General features: G+C 39.2%; 1 protein-coding gene across 3 annotated transcripts in view; it reads left to right on the forward strand.

The window, feature by feature from the left end:
* Positions 1-16,216, forward strand: part of LOC111147045 (calcium binding protein 39 like) — a 114,277-nt gene that overhangs the window by 60,959 nt on the left and 37,102 nt on the right. For all 3 annotated transcript variants that reach the window (XM_022502908.1, XM_022502909.1, XM_022502907.1), the window contains one exon: positions 11,764-11,882. In XM_022502908.1, the coding sequence (XP_022358616.1) occupies positions 11,764-11,882 (119 nt within the window). The remainder of the gene's footprint in view (positions 1-11,763; positions 11,883-16,216) is intronic.

A 16,216-nucleotide genomic window follows, 5' to 3' on the forward strand; every position in this document is an offset into this window, starting at 1 on the left:
ATGTGATAAGAGATCAAAGGATGAATTTATTGATGCATTCATTTTAAGGGCAGGTGTGCCTTGCAAAACCAGGGTGGATGCAAAGTCATCTGTTCAGGCTGAATTAGAAAGCAGTCCAAAGAAGCAGAAAACCTTCTGCTGTGATAATTTAATCTCTATTATTTCTTGCTACATTAAAAAAAAAAAAAAGTCAGCAAAATAAGTACTCCAGTATCAGTTTCTCATTTACCCATTTTATGGTTTTAAATTTTTGAAAATTTCTGTCCCTTTGTAAAACTCCTTTTCTGTTCATTGGCACCTTTTAAAGTGGTCCTTCACCTTTGGTTTTATTACCATAAAAATGAAAAATCATAAAGCCTTAAGACATAAGCTTTGTGCTATACTTTCAATGCTACTCCAATCAAAATTCTACCAGCATTTCTCAAGGAGCTGGAGCAAACAATCCTAAAATTTGTATGGAATCAGAAGAGACCCCAAATTGCTAAGGAAATGTTGAAAAAGAAAAACAAAACTGGGGACATCACATTGCCTGATTTCAAGCTTTATTACAAAGCTGTGATCACCAAGACAGCATGGTACTGGCATAAAAACAGACACATAGACCAGTGGAACAGAGTAGAGAGCCCAGATATGGACCCTCAACTCTATGGTCAAATAATCTTCGACAAAGGAGGAAAAAAATACACAGTGGAAAAAAAGACAGTCTCTTCAATAAATGGTGCTGGGAAAATTGGACAGCTGTATGTAGAAGAATGAAACTCGACCATTCTCTTACACCATACACAAAGATAAACTCGAAATGGATAAAAGACCTCAACGTGAGGCAGGAATCCATCAGAATCCTAGAGGAGAACATAGGCAGTAACGTCTTCAACATCGGCCACAGCAACTTCTTTTAAGATATGTCTCCAAAGGCAAAGGAAACAAAAGTGAAAATGAATTTTTGGGACTTCATCAAGATCAAAAGCTTCTGCACAGCAAAGGAAACAGTCAACAAAACAAAGAGGCAACCCACGGAATGGGAGAAGATACTTACAAATGACAATACAGACAAAGGACTGATATCCAAGATCTATAAAGAACTCCTCACACTCAACACACACAAAACAGAAAATCATGTCCAAAAATGGGCAGAAGACATGCATTTAACAATTTGAAGTGCTTACTATGTGTGTAGGGTGTTGATTCTGGTTGTTCTTGAGTCCATTGGTTGTTCATGTATTTTGCACCCATCATTAGACAAATTAAGTCACAGAATTTACAATTACAGGTGAGGAAATACTATAGCATATTAAATGGAATTTTGTGTTACCATGACCCTCTCATCATCTTAAACTAATGAATATAAGCTTCAGAAACATTTATCCTATAAAGGAACATAATTTATGGATGATTTAAAATGGTATTTGGCGGGGCGCCTGGGTGGCTCAGTGGGTTAAGCCGCTGCCTTCGGCTCGGGTCATGATCTCGGGGTCCTGGGATCGAGCCCCGCATGGGGCTCTCTGCTCAGCGGGGAGCCTGCTTCCTCCTCTCTCTCTGCCTGCCTCTCTGCCTGCTTGTGATCTCTGTCTGTCAAATAAATAAATAAAAATCTTTAAAAAAAAATAAATAAAAATAAAATAAAATGGTATTTGGCATCAGGCCCTTAATCAGAAGCAATAACATGTTAATTGGTTGTATTCCCCCTATAAAAATTAAGACAATGACCATTTTAGTTTGACTTTACCGTACTTGTTAATGAATGTAACCCACCACAAAGATAAAGACTGCTCACACTATTGTATAATGTACAAAATGTTTTATCCCCTCTGCTTTCTGGGGAGTGGTCCCTCCATCCCCACCCACGGAGTTACAGTGGGAGCAACATTTTTGTGAAGCATGACACCTGCCCAGTACACAGGGTGGACTAGTAGTGGTCATCTGATCAAAGCAGGGCCAGAGTAGTCTGCAGGATTCTGGAACTAAAACGGAGATGGAACCTCAGTTTCTAACTAGGAGCATCAGTATCTAACCGCATCAGTAGTCAGGTTTCCTATCACGTAAACTAAAAAAGTAGAGGAAGCCAGCATGCAGAAAAGGCAGAAGAATGAAGATGAGGAGAGAGATAGAGAGGGCCAGGAGGTTTACAAGGAGCTCTGCATTAGAATTCTTGTCATGTGTAAATACAATTATACTGAAAAAATTCGAGAGCAACTAATTCTGAGCTCTGAAACTTTCCCAGTATCTGTAAATTAGTTTAGTTTGAATTTTGGTCCCCTGCAAAAGCATTCATCCATGCAGTGAACACTCCCTACCCCCAACCCCTTGCAGACTATCTAGTTCTGCTACTGAAATTCAGCACAAATATTTGCCCTAACCACAACAGCTCTCCCCACCCCTCTCCCCCCAGCCAACACAGAGGAACAGAAGAGAGATGCCCATGACTTCAATGGCTACAGTTATGTTTCTTTTTTTTTTTTCTTTTGATTCAGGTGTAATTGACAAACAGTAACATTCTCTCTTCTTTTTTTTTTTTTTAAGATTTTTTTTTTTTACTTATTTACTTGACAGAGATCACAAGTAGGCAGAGAGGCAGGCAGAGAGAGGGGGTGGGAAGCAGGCTCCCCGCTGAGCAGAGAGCCCGATGTGGGGCTCGATCCCAGGACCCTGAGATCATGACCTGAGGCGAAGGCAGAGGCTTTAACCCACTGAGCCACCCAGGCACCCCTCTCTCTTCTTAATACACAGTTCTGTGATATAGAACAATTCCATCACCCCCCAGATTTTCCCATGACTCATTGTAATCATTTTCCTACCCTCAGCCTCTGGCAACCACTGATCTATCTTCTGTCCTTGTATAATTTGCCTTAACAAATGTGGAAATGGCATCATGCAAAATGTAGTCTTTTGATTCTGGCTTCTTCCACTTGGCATCATGATTTTGGATTCATCTGTGTTGTTGCTGTGTACCAGGAGTTTGTTCCTTTTTATTGCCGATGGCTTTCTACTGAATGGATGTACGCAGACCATTTATCCATTCCCCAGTTGGTGGATATTTGGGGGAATTTCCAGGTTTGACCAGTTACAAATAAAATCTCTATAACCATTTACGCAGTTTGTGTGTGCAGATGTAGGTTTTCATTTCACTTGTGTAAATACCTAGGAATAGGATTGTTGGGTAGTGTTGGGGTTTTTTGTTTGTTTGCTTTTAGCTTTTTTTTTTTTTTTAAATTTCAGCCACTCAAGTAAATATAAGTGGTATATTGTGGTTTTAATTTGCATTTCCTTAATGACTAATGATGTTGAGCATATTTTCGTGTGTTTATTTGCCACCATATCTCTTCTTTTTTTAAAGATTTTATTTATTTATTTGACAGACAGAGATCACAAGTAGGCAGAGAGGCAGGCAGAGAGAGATGGGGAAGCAGGCTCCCTGGTGAGCAGAGAGCCCGATGTGCAGGTCGATTCCAGGACCCTGAGACCATGACCTGAGTCGAAGGTAGAGGCTTAACCCACTCAGTCACCCCAGCGCCCCACCATCTCTCTTCTCATATGAATTGTCTATATAGGTCTTTTGCCCTCTTTTTATTTGGTTGTTGAATTTTGGGAATGCTTTATATATCCTATATATAAGTCAATGGCTGCAATTTAAAAATGGGTGTTTTCTTTTGCAATGCTGCTCTCTTTTACTCTCTTATTGGCCTTCGCAATTTTTTTTTTTAAGATGTTATTTACTTATTTGTCAGAACGAGAGAGGGAGAGCACAAGCAGGGGAGCAGCAGATTCCCCACAGAACAAAAGCCGATGTAGGTACTTGATCCCAGGACCTGAGTCAAAGGCAGATGCTTAACCAATTGAACCACCAGGCGTCCCTGCCTTTTCTCACTTCTATTATCAGTAAAAGATGCTCTTTATCAGCAGTTCTAATTGCTCTGCCTGCTGTTCATTGCTTCTTTCTTCTCACTTTTTCTCTTTCCGTATTTAATTCCAGTCGACACCTCCATATGTATCACTCATTCTCCAGGTAATTGTTGACTAGATCATGTTAGGGCTGACCTCCTTGAATTTTTCAGCTTAATGCAAGTGCTTCTTCAGGTTTGCCATCTGCTCACTTAAATTATAGGTAATCTTAGAATTACTGGTGAGTTTCAGGCATTCAGGGTCATTTCTAGATGTTGCTTCGTTACCATCAAAGATTTTTTTTTTCTTTTTTCTTTTTTATTTTTTTTCTTCTGGCCACTTCTAGAACTTGAAATCTGACAGTCTGAGGGTTTCTGAAGACTGGTTTTGAAACAGTTAAGGTTTTACTCCAGTTAGGTATAGTGTAATGAATGGATATCTGCAAGGTTCTGTATTATGGAAAGCCCATCATTAATCATCTGGTACCTGGTTAGGTTTTCTCTAATCCTTCCCATTCTGATCCTTTCCTCTGATTTGACAAGCTGTTCCTGGTATCCAAGCTTGTTTTTGTTATCCACAGGGGGCTTCCTTTGCCTTTGCACATTATTTGCTAATGAACTAGAAGAATGTTTTCCTCTGTGTAAAAGTTGGATAGAGTTCTGTGGAGCTTCGTGTCTACTGTTCACTGGAATGCCGTATGGAAATGTTCTTGTGGCATTTCACTGGGAAGTATGAAAAACATGCTCTTATGACTTTTCAAAGAGGATTGATGTTGTGCAGGATTACTATAGAGTCTACAAAGATTTGAACAGAATAGATGACTTCTTTCATTTTAAACTTTGTTTATATTTATAGCTGTACCGCTTATACAAGTATATTGTTTAACATTTGTGTAAATGAAATTCATTTCTTATGAAGTAGTATGAACATTTGTACTATTTTAAAATGAGAGCAGTTGATCCTAAAGTATCCTTTTAAATTGAAGACTCAGCTCCTAATTTTCTGAAAAACTTCGAATTTTATATTCTGTGTTTTTCTTAAAAGAAGATAAAATTTGCTTTCCCATGTGTCTGGTTTTTTTTGTTGTTGTTATCTCTCTCCCCTTTTTAAAAATTCTTTCCTTCCTTTCTTCTTAATTCTTCTCTCTCTTTCTCCCTTATCTACCCTTCTCTGTTTCACTCCATGGAATCAAGTGAAAGCAGTGGCTAGTCATAGATTTTTCTTATATTTAATCATTGCCAACATTTGGATATTCTTATTTCTGCCAGTTACATACCATAATTTATGTAACTGTGCCTAATTCTGGACATATTGATTATTTCTAACTCTTTCTCTTGATTTCGGCTCAAGTCATGATCTCAGGGTCGTAAAATCAAGACCCACATCAGGCTTGGTGCTGGGCATGGAGCCTACTTAGGATTCTCTCTCTCCTTCTCCCTCTCCCCTCCCCAATCCCGCTCCTCTTCCCTGCTCTCTCACACATACATACTCATTCTCTCTCTCTCTCTCTCTCTCTCAAAAAAAAAAATCTCTGTGTCTGAACCTCTTCTTCTATATTTAAGATTGTTATTAATGATTATTTTCTCAAGCTAGATTTCCCAATTTGAGATTCTAGGACATCAGCCAGCAATATATGAGAACCAACACTGAATTTTACGTAACATTTAAAAAAATTCTGGGACTCTGGACTTAGGTGGCCACACAGGAGGCTCCTGAATTTCTCTTCTCCTATGGACAAACAGAAGGTACAGTTACACATGCAGGAACTCCCTCTGAGAGAAATCTAGAAATGAGCTAAGTGGGTCCTATTCATTGAGCAACTGAGAAAATAGCCACTTCAGAATGGGTAGGAAAGGCTGAGACACACTGGCCATAAAGCCCATCCCTTGGCATAGCACCATATAGCCTGGAGGGGAGGTACCCCAATGCCCAGCTTCTCTTTGAGGAGCAAAGGGTTTGGACCACACATCTGGTAGCCCAACTTTTTTTTTAAGATTTTATTTATTTATTTGACAGACAGAGATCACAAGCAGGCAGAGATAGGTCGGGGGGGAAGCAGGCTCCCTGCTGAGCAGAGAGCCCGACGTGGGGCTTGATCCCAGGACCCTGAGATCATGACCTGAGCCGAAGGCAGAGGCTTGAACCCACTGAGCCACCCAGGCACCCTGGTGGCCCAACTTTTAAGGCTGCCCACTGAGGAATGGTTCCCCAAGTCACCTATGTATGAAAGCTGACAGGGCTCGCATTCATGAGACCCACAGGACTGTAGCAAACAAAGGGGCAGTTGTTCATGGGTGCAAGAGTACTTGTTGCAACTGTCTCCGCCTCCCCCGAGCTAGCACAGAGCAAGTGTGACAAAAACACCCAACTCCTAGTCTTTCCCTGTGAGGGGTTTGATGCGTCCTTTACAAGTGACTGTCTGAGGTTCCGGCTTTTAATTAGCATGCATCTAATTGCTGGCTACGGTCTTCCCAAAAGAGCTAGTGGGCACCTTCCCTGCTTTCTTCCTCTAGCTCGCTCCAACAAGAAAGCCGATAATAAATAATACAGAGACATCTCATGTACCTTGCCCAGTTTCCCTGATGGCAATATCTTGCAAAACCATAGCACAGTGATAGCACTGGGATATTGATATTGATAAAGTGAAGATACAGAAAATTTCCATCACTACAGAGATGCGTCCTCTTGTCCTTTTATAGCTGCTACCCTCTCTCACCCCATCCTTGGCCTCTAGCAACCAGAAATCATTCTCCATTTTGTAATCTGAATGTAAATGGTACTGTATAATGTGTAATCTTTTAATTTTTTGAGTTGACACACAATGTTACATTACTTTCAACATAGCACAACATAGTGATTCCATAAGCTCATACATTATGCTATGTTCACTGCAAGTGTAGCTACCATCTCTTCCCATATATCACTATTACAGTCTCATTGACTATATTTGTTATGCTCTCTTGACTTATTTATTCCATAACTGGAAGCCTGTATCTCCCACTCCCTTTCTCCCATTTTACCCAATCCCCCGCTTTTCTCCTCTGGCAACCATCAGTTTGTTCTGTACATGTATAGATCTAATTCTCCATTTTGTTTGCTTCTTCATTTGTGGGTTGTTTTTTTTAGACTCCAAATATAAGGAAAATCTTGTGGTATTTGTCCTTCTCAGTCTCACTTATTTCACTTAGCATAATACTCTTTATGTTCATCCATGTCTCAAATGGCACAGTCTTATCCTTTTTATGGCTGTGTAATATTCCATGGTATAAATACACCATATCTTCCTTATCCATATTTCTGCTGATGGACGCTTAGATTGTGTAACCTTTTGTTATGGACATTTTTCATTCAGCACGATTCCTTAAGATTCATCCAGGTTGTTGCATGCATCAAAGTTCATTCCTTTTTATCACTGAGTCCGTGGTATGGGTATATAGCACAGTCTGTTGAACCATTTACCTGTGGAAAGATTTCTAGGTTGTTTCCTGCTTTTGATTATTACGTATAAAGCCGCTGGGAACATTCACGGCCAGGTTCCATTTCCCTGTGATAAATACCAGGAGGGCAACTACTAGTATAGTAGTGACATGTTAAGTTTTTATTTTGTTTTTATTTTATTTCATTTCATTTTATTATTGTTTTTAAGATTTTATTTATTTATCAGAGAGAATGGAGCACAAGCAGGGGGGGCAGCAGGCAGAGGGAGAGGGAGAAGCAGGCTCCCCACTGAGCAGGGAGCCCAACTCAGGGCTCCACCTCAGGACCCTGAGATCATGACCTGAGCCACCACAGGTGCCCCTTATTTTATTTTTTTAAAGATTTATTTACTTCAGAGAGAGAGAGAGAGAGCAGGCAGCGGGGGCAGAGAGAGAAAACCCTCAAGCAGGCTCCACACCCAACACAGAGCCTGATGTGGGGCCTGACCCCAGGACTCTGAGATCATGACCTAAGCCAAAACCAAGAGTCGGATGCTCAAACGACTGAGCCACCCGGCACCCCACCTGTTGAGTTTTTCAAGAAACTGCCAAATTGTTTTCCAGATTAACTATATACATTAGATCTCCACCTACAATGTCCAAGTGTAGTTTCTTTGCATTTTTGTCAGCTTTTGGTGTTGTCATTATTTATTTTAGTTGTTTTGATAGGTATATGTAGTAATCTCTCCTGGTGACCTTAATTTGCATTTCCCTAATGGCTAATTATATTGAACATCTTTTATGTGCTTGTAGCCATCTGTAGATCCTCTTTGGTGAAATGTCTCTTCATATCTTTTGCCCATTTTCTAATTGGTTTGTATGTTATACTACTAAGTTCAAAGGCTTTTTTTACATATTCTAGCACTAGTTCTTTTTAATCATATGTATGGTTTGAAGTATTTTCTCCCTGTCTGTAACTTGTCTTTTCATCCTATTAACAAGATCTTTTACAAAACAAAAATGCTGAATTTTGCTGAAGTCCAATTTGTTAGTTTTTGTTTTCTAGACTGTGCTCTTAGATTATTTGCCTAACTCTAGATCCTGAGGATATTCCTCTCTTTTTTTCTAGAAGTTTTATAGTTTTATGTTTTACATTTAAGTCTGATCCATTTCAAGCCAATTGTTGATAAAGTGAATCCTTTAAGGATATTTTTCTATGGGGCGCCTGGATGGCTCAGTGGGTTAAGCCTCTGCCTTCGGCTCAGGTCATGGTCTCAGGGTCCTGGGATCGAGCCCCACATTGGGCTCTCTGCTCAGCAGGGAGCCTGCTTCCCACTCCCTCTCTGCCTCCTGCTCTGCCTACTTCTGATCTCTCTCTCTCTCTGTCAAATAAATAAATAAAATCTTAAAAAAAATTTTTTTTCTATATATCAATTAGCATTCTTAATCAGTACTTAGTCCATATTTTATATGGCTAGTAGTTTTAAGATTGACTAATTAGTTGAATAATCTTAGTGTCTTTTAATTTTGGGTCCTACTTGTTTTGGTATTAAAAACTGCCACATTGGGCTCCTGGCTGGCTCAGTCGTTAAGCATCTGCCTTTGGCTCAGGTCACTATCCCAGGGTCCTGGGATCGAGGCCCACATCGGGCTCCCTGCTCAGTGGGAAGCCTGCTTCTTCTCTCCTGCTTCCTCTGCTTGTGTTCCCTCTCTCTTTCTGTGTCTCTATCAAATAAATAAATAAAATCTTTTTTAAAAGTGCCACGTTAATAGATGCATGAGATTCAGTGGTCTAGATTTGTGATAAAGGGCTTATAGATGCCTATGCCTCTAAAGTAATAAATCAGTCCAATAAATATTGAATGCCTACTATATATATGTCAGGCCCTACTACAGGAATTGAAATATGGCTTGTCCTTGGGAGCTATCAATGTGATGAAGGAGTTAGAGACAAAATTCATTTCAGTATACTGTGTTTGGTGCTGGAATCAGTTTAGTATGATGGCTAAGAACCCAGATTCTGGATTCCCTCAGTTTTGGAGGGAGTCCTGGCTCTCCAACAACCCACTTATATAAGGTAACCTCGCTAGTCCTTAATTTCCTTACTTACAGAATGTACATTATAAGGTTGTTAGGAGGATTGGAAAATACATATAAAGTTCTTTGTATAAGTGCCTGGCACAGAGTAAGCACTTAATATTAGCTGCTATGACCATGGTAGAGATGGAGGTAGGGGTAGACAGGGAAGAGAAGGTACTGGTGTATGTAGGCAAAGATGATTTTGTCACACAGAGAGGGGCAGTTATCCTAGAGGTGAATACGTCTGAACTGAATCTGTTGTATTAAAAGAGGACTTCAACGACCTCCATTTTGACCTGTCTGTACTTTCTAAGTTCTTTCCAGCTTATCTCTTAACTCAAGCAAAAGACCCCTACAGGCAAAGCATCCCGTGATAGGAACTGAAACTACTCCCTCAAGCAAAAAACGTCTACCCTGACGTCAGCAAGACCACACGTGATTGACCCCAAGACAATGATCTTTACTGCTTGCCTACACGTACCCACCAAACGTTGTCCCACATTTTCCTTATATAAACCCAGAAGTATTTTTCAGCACTTTGGAGATAGTCTGAGACACTAGTCCACTGTCTTCCCGGTGCTGGCCTCACTGAAATAAATTCCTTTCTTGTTACACCACCACTCATATCTCCGCCTTTGGATTTTGTCAGCGATGAGTGGCTGAAACCTGGTCTTTTTGGGAACCCTGCAGTCAGGTGCTCTTGGCACCCATGCGCCCCTGTTACAGGATGACTAAGACTTAGCTACAAAAAGGAAGGAAAAGAATTCAGGACAAGCAGAACATGTGACCCAGAGCAAAGGTATAGAAATGAAAGTTGTGTATACCTTTATGTAGTACAGTCCATTGTTATTAATAGAACTTGAAGTAGGAATTGAAAAGTGAGACGTGGCTGGAGAGGTAAGCAAGGGCTAGGTCATGGAGGGTGTCAGACTCTTCTCTAAGCCAAAGAAAGGCATTGAAGAGCTTAAGAGAACAGCACAGTCAGATTTGCTTTTCTAGTTAGCTCACTCAGCCCAGTGAAGACTTTTTTGAGTAGAGGACATAACTGGAAGATAATCTTTAACAGTTCATTTGAGAGATGAAGGCCAAAATCAGGGCCATAGTAACTCACAATGGAATGTCGTCCTTTTTTTTTTTCATATAAAAAACTCCTGTTTGGGGCGCCTGGCTGGTTCAGTCAGAAGCACAATGCAACTCTTGATCTCGGGGTTGTGAATTAAAGCCCCACATTGGGTGTGGAGATTACTTAAAAATAAAATCTTAAAAAGCAAAAAACTCAAGGTGCCTGGGGGGCTTAGTCAGTTAAGCATCTGACTTTGGCTCAGGTCATGCTCCCATCAGGGTCCCTGATTGCAGGGAGCCTGCTTCTCCCTCTCCTCCCGGCTCGTGCTCTCTCTCACTCTCTCCCAAATAAATAAACTGAATCTTTAAACAAAACAAAACAAAAACTGTTCAGTTCAGAGCTTCAGTTGGAGAAGGAGACAAGCCTCAGGTTGTAGGGTGTGTGAGAGTGGAAGTCCTGTAAATGAGGACTCAAAAAAGTCCCATCCAACACTGGCTATAGTTATTCTGCTTCAGCTGCTAGGACTGAGTAGTCCTGTCTATTCCTCCAGGTTAGATATGATTTCTTACAATCACCTAAATCATATATATCTACCTAACAGAAAAACTCACATTCTTTTTTTTTTTTTTTTAATGCACCAACTTGGAATGAGAATGGATAAAGTGGAGGGGAAAAAATTACTAAAAAGTACATTTAAGAAAAAGGAATCCGATTCTAACCAACATTTGCTAAAATCTTTATTTTCTTCATCCATTTTCCATCCTTATTTAAGATTGTTTAAAAATGTTAATCATAATTTTCTTCTTATATAAAGCTAAAAGGTAAAACAGCATTAGGAATTCAATTGTACCATATCCACTATTTTAAATTCTTCTGTGCCATTTCATTTACAACTGTGAGAAATAGACTTCTCGTTGTTCAAATTAACCACAGTGCAAATCCAATGGAAAAGAGCTGCATCTGTTTGTAGAAACCTCTGTTTAAATGTTTGGGAGCACAGCTGACTAAAGATATATGACAGGAATAAGTTTAAAAAATAAATAGGTCATGGGGATGTAATTTATAGCATGCGGAATATAGATAACAATAGTGTATTAACTTTTTTATGGTAAGAGCTGCTAACTAGACTTATGGTGATCATTTTATATTGTATATAAATGTTGAGTCACTAAAAAGAATGAATTAATGGTTTTGGATATTACAAAGAACAGTGCTATTTCTCTTTGTGTGTGTTTATGTGTAAACAGCTTTTGAGATACAACTTACACTCCATATAATTTACCTATTTTGATTGTGTGATTTAATGGTGGTTTGTTTCTTTAACAGGGAAAAAAAGATGTGACCCAGATATTTAACAACATCCTGAGAAGACAGATAGGTACTCGGAGTCCTACTGTGGAGTACATTAGTGCTCATCCTCATATTCTGTTTATGCTCCTCAAAGGGTAGGTTCATGGTTTCCTTTAAAGTAGGTTTGAGGATAGAATAGCTGTTAAAAGTATACAGCTATGGGCACCTGGGTGGTCCAGTTGGGTAAGCAATATGGTTTCCAAGACCACTTTGTTCAGCTTTGCCATTTCATCTCACAGGGAGGCAAAAATACATGGAAGAAATTATCAGCCACTGGAAATGGCTCATTTTACTCCCATTCACCTTCCATTTGAGAGCACTCAGTCTTTCAACCCCTTAATTCTTAAGGAAATCTGAGAAATGTTGTCTAGTGTCCAGGTAGAAGAGGACAGTGGATTTTGGTGGATTGCTAACATTCTCTGTTGCATACTGTTTCTTTGAAAATTACTTTCCTTCCATTTTCTGTGTTCTCACTTTCTGAATTTCCTGTTAGTCAGAGTTGAATCTCCAGGATTGATTTCTTAGGTCTTCTACATTTCCTCTCTTATCTTTTTATGTGTTGGAAGATACTAGTTTTACATTTAATTGAAGATAAACCCTATTGAATTTTCATTTCAGCTACTCTATTCTTAATTTATAAGAACTGGTTTTTGTTCTCTGATTATTCCTTTTTCTTATCTCTTGGCACTTCCTGGTTCTGTGACCTTAGGCAAGACACTGTACCTTTCCAAACCTCAGTTTTCTTATTGGTAAAATAAAAGGAAAATTTATAATATTACCTTCACACTAAAATAATGTTGCATTATATGCCATTGACTCTATACCATCAGAAAGATTTGTGTTTTCAGTTAGTGTTGTGCCACTTACTATAAGACCTTGGGCAAGTTCTCTAACTTCTTTATGTCTTGGTTTCCTCATTGCAATATGGAGTCAATAATAATACCTACATGAGTAGGTTGTTAGGAGTCTTCAATGAGATAATGCTTATGAAGCACAGCATCTAGCACACAGTACTCAGTAACTACTAATCAAAGAAACTAGTATCTCTATTCCTCCCAAGAGCTCCAATTCCTATAGAAACATGAGCAATTTTAAAAATACAATGAAGGTCATATACAAGTGCCAGAATAACATTATAAAGTAAAGTGCTCGCTTGCAGCTCACAGGGATCTGCAAGTTTTAATGGACCCACAAGGATATGTTTTGCACGGCTGGTCATGGGTGAATAAGGCCAAGGTGATCAATTTATACCCACTTTCCGGGATTCTAAAATGTTAAGCTCTAAAGCATTTGACATTATCCTCAAGGAAATGGGGAGCCACTGGAGAGTTTTAGAGAGAGGAAGAATATCAGATTTGTGTTTCAGGAAATGAGGATAAATTAATAGTAGTTTTAAAACATGAACTTGTAAATAAATGACCCCTTGAGAATGCTGAAATGGGTTGCCCTGGAGATTGTGTTGACTGATGGAGAAGAGCAGTGGTGAACATGATCTAAAACACTATCTTCCACAGGACGCCTGGATAGCTTAGTTGGTTAAGCATTGGACTCTTGATTTTGACTCAAGTCATGATGTCAGAGTCATGAGATCAAGCCCTGCATGGGGCTCTGCACTGAGTGGGCCTGCATGAGATTCTCTTTCTCTCTTTCCTTCTGCCACTCCCTTTTACTTGGGCACTCTCTTGCTCTCTCTAAAAATTAATTAATTGATTCATTAAATAAAATTAACTTCACTCCTTTTGATATGGTAAAATGTATATAAATTTCATACATTTGCATATTATATATGCTTTTTGGAAGATAGAGAAATTTAGCATAATTGGATATTTATTTAGAAAATTAAGTTGGTACAAAATTATGTTACATTGTTTCTTCAAAGTAACAATGTAAGTTGTTTTCTTACAATTTTTTTCCCATTTCTGGAAATATTAATACAGAAGATAAACAGCTAATTCTGAATGCCATTTATTAATAATTTAACTGCTGGAACACATTACAGATCTACAGTGAGCCTTTTTATCTGTGGTATGCATGGGATGAGTTAATGTGTAATTGTGTACCACGGCTCCCACCCCTTCTCCCTCCTTCAGCAGAGAGAGTTGAGAAAAGAATTGGTACAGGGAAGCCAAGCAGGGGAAGTAGACTAAGCTAGACTTGATGTCCATTTGCAGACAAGACTTGGAGATGAGCAGGAAAGAATCAGATGGAGACCACCGGCTTCATGAGAAGGCTTTGGGAGCCTTAACGGTGAGAAGCTCCAAAGCAGCTGCAGAGTGAATTGGGGGAAGGAAGGGAGTTTGAGAAGTGATGCTGTAAGTTATAAGTCAGTATTAAAAAAAAAATTATTTCTGTTAGAGACAGAAAGAGAGAGTGAGCCAGTGCATGAGTGGTGGGGGGAGGGGCAGAGGGAGAGGAAGAGGAAGACATAATCTCAAGCAGACTCCCAAGTTGAGACCCATGTGAGGTTTGATCTCACAAGCCTGAGACGAGGACCTGAACTGAAACCAAAAGTCAGTCGCTCAACTGAGCCACCCAGCACCCCAATTCGAATCTCTTTTTTTTTTTTTCTTAAAGATTTTATTTGACAGCAAGAGACACCGCGAGAGAGGGAGTACAAGCAGGGGAAATGGAAAAGGGGGAAGCAGGCTCCTGAGCAGAGAGCCCGATGCGGGGCTCGATCCCAGCACCCTGGGATCATGACCTGAGCTGAAGGCAGAGGCTTTAACCCACTGAGCCACCCAGGTGCCCCTCGAATCTCTTTTAATGACTTTTTTTAAATGACTTTTTACTGTTGGATTATGTTTATATGTGACTCTGTAAAATTGTGGGACCTTGGGTTTTTCAAAATTAGGATTACAAAAAAAAATTAGGATTACGTAGAGTTTACTGAGTGTGAATAATTAGTGTCTCTTTATATATCTATATTATATCTTTAATTATTTAAAAATGTGCTTATGTCCCACTTGATGGTGTTTTCTGGTGAATTCAAAGGACTACTATTTGTATACAAATTATTTGATAAAACAAGTCATTCAGTGTATAAACAGATGACTAAATTGATGTAAGTAAACTTCCTTATATTTGAAATATGAACTCTCTATTCATTAGACACCTATATTTACCAGTTAACCTATGTATAATTTGCAATAGATAATTGTATGTCATTTTTTTGTATTTAAGAAGAAAAACTTAAATAGCTTTCATTTTTTCTAGCATGTGGAGAAAATAATTTTTAATCACTTAATTAAAAAGCCACTTTGTTAATGTACAGATTTTTATTCTAGGACTCCATTTTCATGTAGTTATAGTACATAATAGAAAAATAAGAACTATTTACTTTAAGAATAACTTCCTCAACTTTGATTCATTAGCAAAGTTTTATATATCTTTCCATTTCTTCTAAAAAGTTAATATTTAGTTTCGTTTATAAGGCTAAAACTGCTTATTAGTTCATTTATGAAGGACCTACAATAATAACAGTACTAGTAATAATAACACTAATAATAGTCATAGTCATGGTAGAAGTTTAGATTGTATTTTTTTTGTTTTGTTTTTGTCTTTTTGTTTTTATTTCTTTTCAGCGTAACAGTATTCATTGTTTTTACACCACACCCAGTGCTCCATGCAATCCGTGCCCTCTCGAATACCCACCACCTGGTTCCCCCAACCTCCCACCCCCCGCCCCTTCAAAACCCTCAGATTGTTTTTCAGAGTCCATAGTCTCTCATGGTTCACCTCCCCTTCCAATTTCCCCCAACTCCCTTCTCCTCTCCATCTCCCCTTTAATAAAATGTGAGCCTTGATTTGTATTCATATAATAGTCTTGTCGGTAGTTATTATTGCTGCTGTTGCTGTTATAAAATATAACCTATTTTATATGCAGCCCAGAGAGGTTAACTAACTTATCTGAAGTCACATAGCTAGTACGATTTAAACCCAAGTAGTCTGGCTCCAGAGTCTATGCTCTCAGAATACTACCCAGCTTTCCATTCCTCAAGCATTCATAGTCTACAATGAGAAGAGACAACTCATTACACGTCATTGTTATTATTTTACGGGACATCAAAAATGGAGGTCTTAAAGTAGGAAATTGCCAAATAAGCACAAAGAGAAGGATTGAGTGTCTTGTGTGCAAAGGCAAGGTGGCATCAAAATGCATAATGTGTTTGGAGGTTTCCAGGATTTCTGGTGTAGCTGGAGTCCAGTGTGAATGAGAGGGAAGGTTGGGCGATAAAGCTGGAAAGGCTGAGAACAGATTATAAAGAGCCTTCTATGTCCCACCAGGGAGTCTGAATGTTATTCCGTAGGTAACATGGAACTCCCCAGGGGCTAGACATGATGAGTTCTGGTGGCAGTGCGGAAAATGGCTTAGAGCGAGCGTGGAGGTACTGAGAGTCCAGCTTGGAAGAGTCCAAGCAAGAGATAATTA

The sequence above is a fragment of the Enhydra lutris genome, unplaced genomic scaffold (assembly GCF_002288905.1).
Source record: "Enhydra lutris kenyoni isolate GAN:26980312 unplaced genomic scaffold, ASM228890v2 scaffoldscaffold15, whole genome shotgun sequence".
Lineage (NCBI taxonomy): Eukaryota > Metazoa > Chordata > Mammalia > Carnivora > Mustelidae > Enhydra > Enhydra lutris.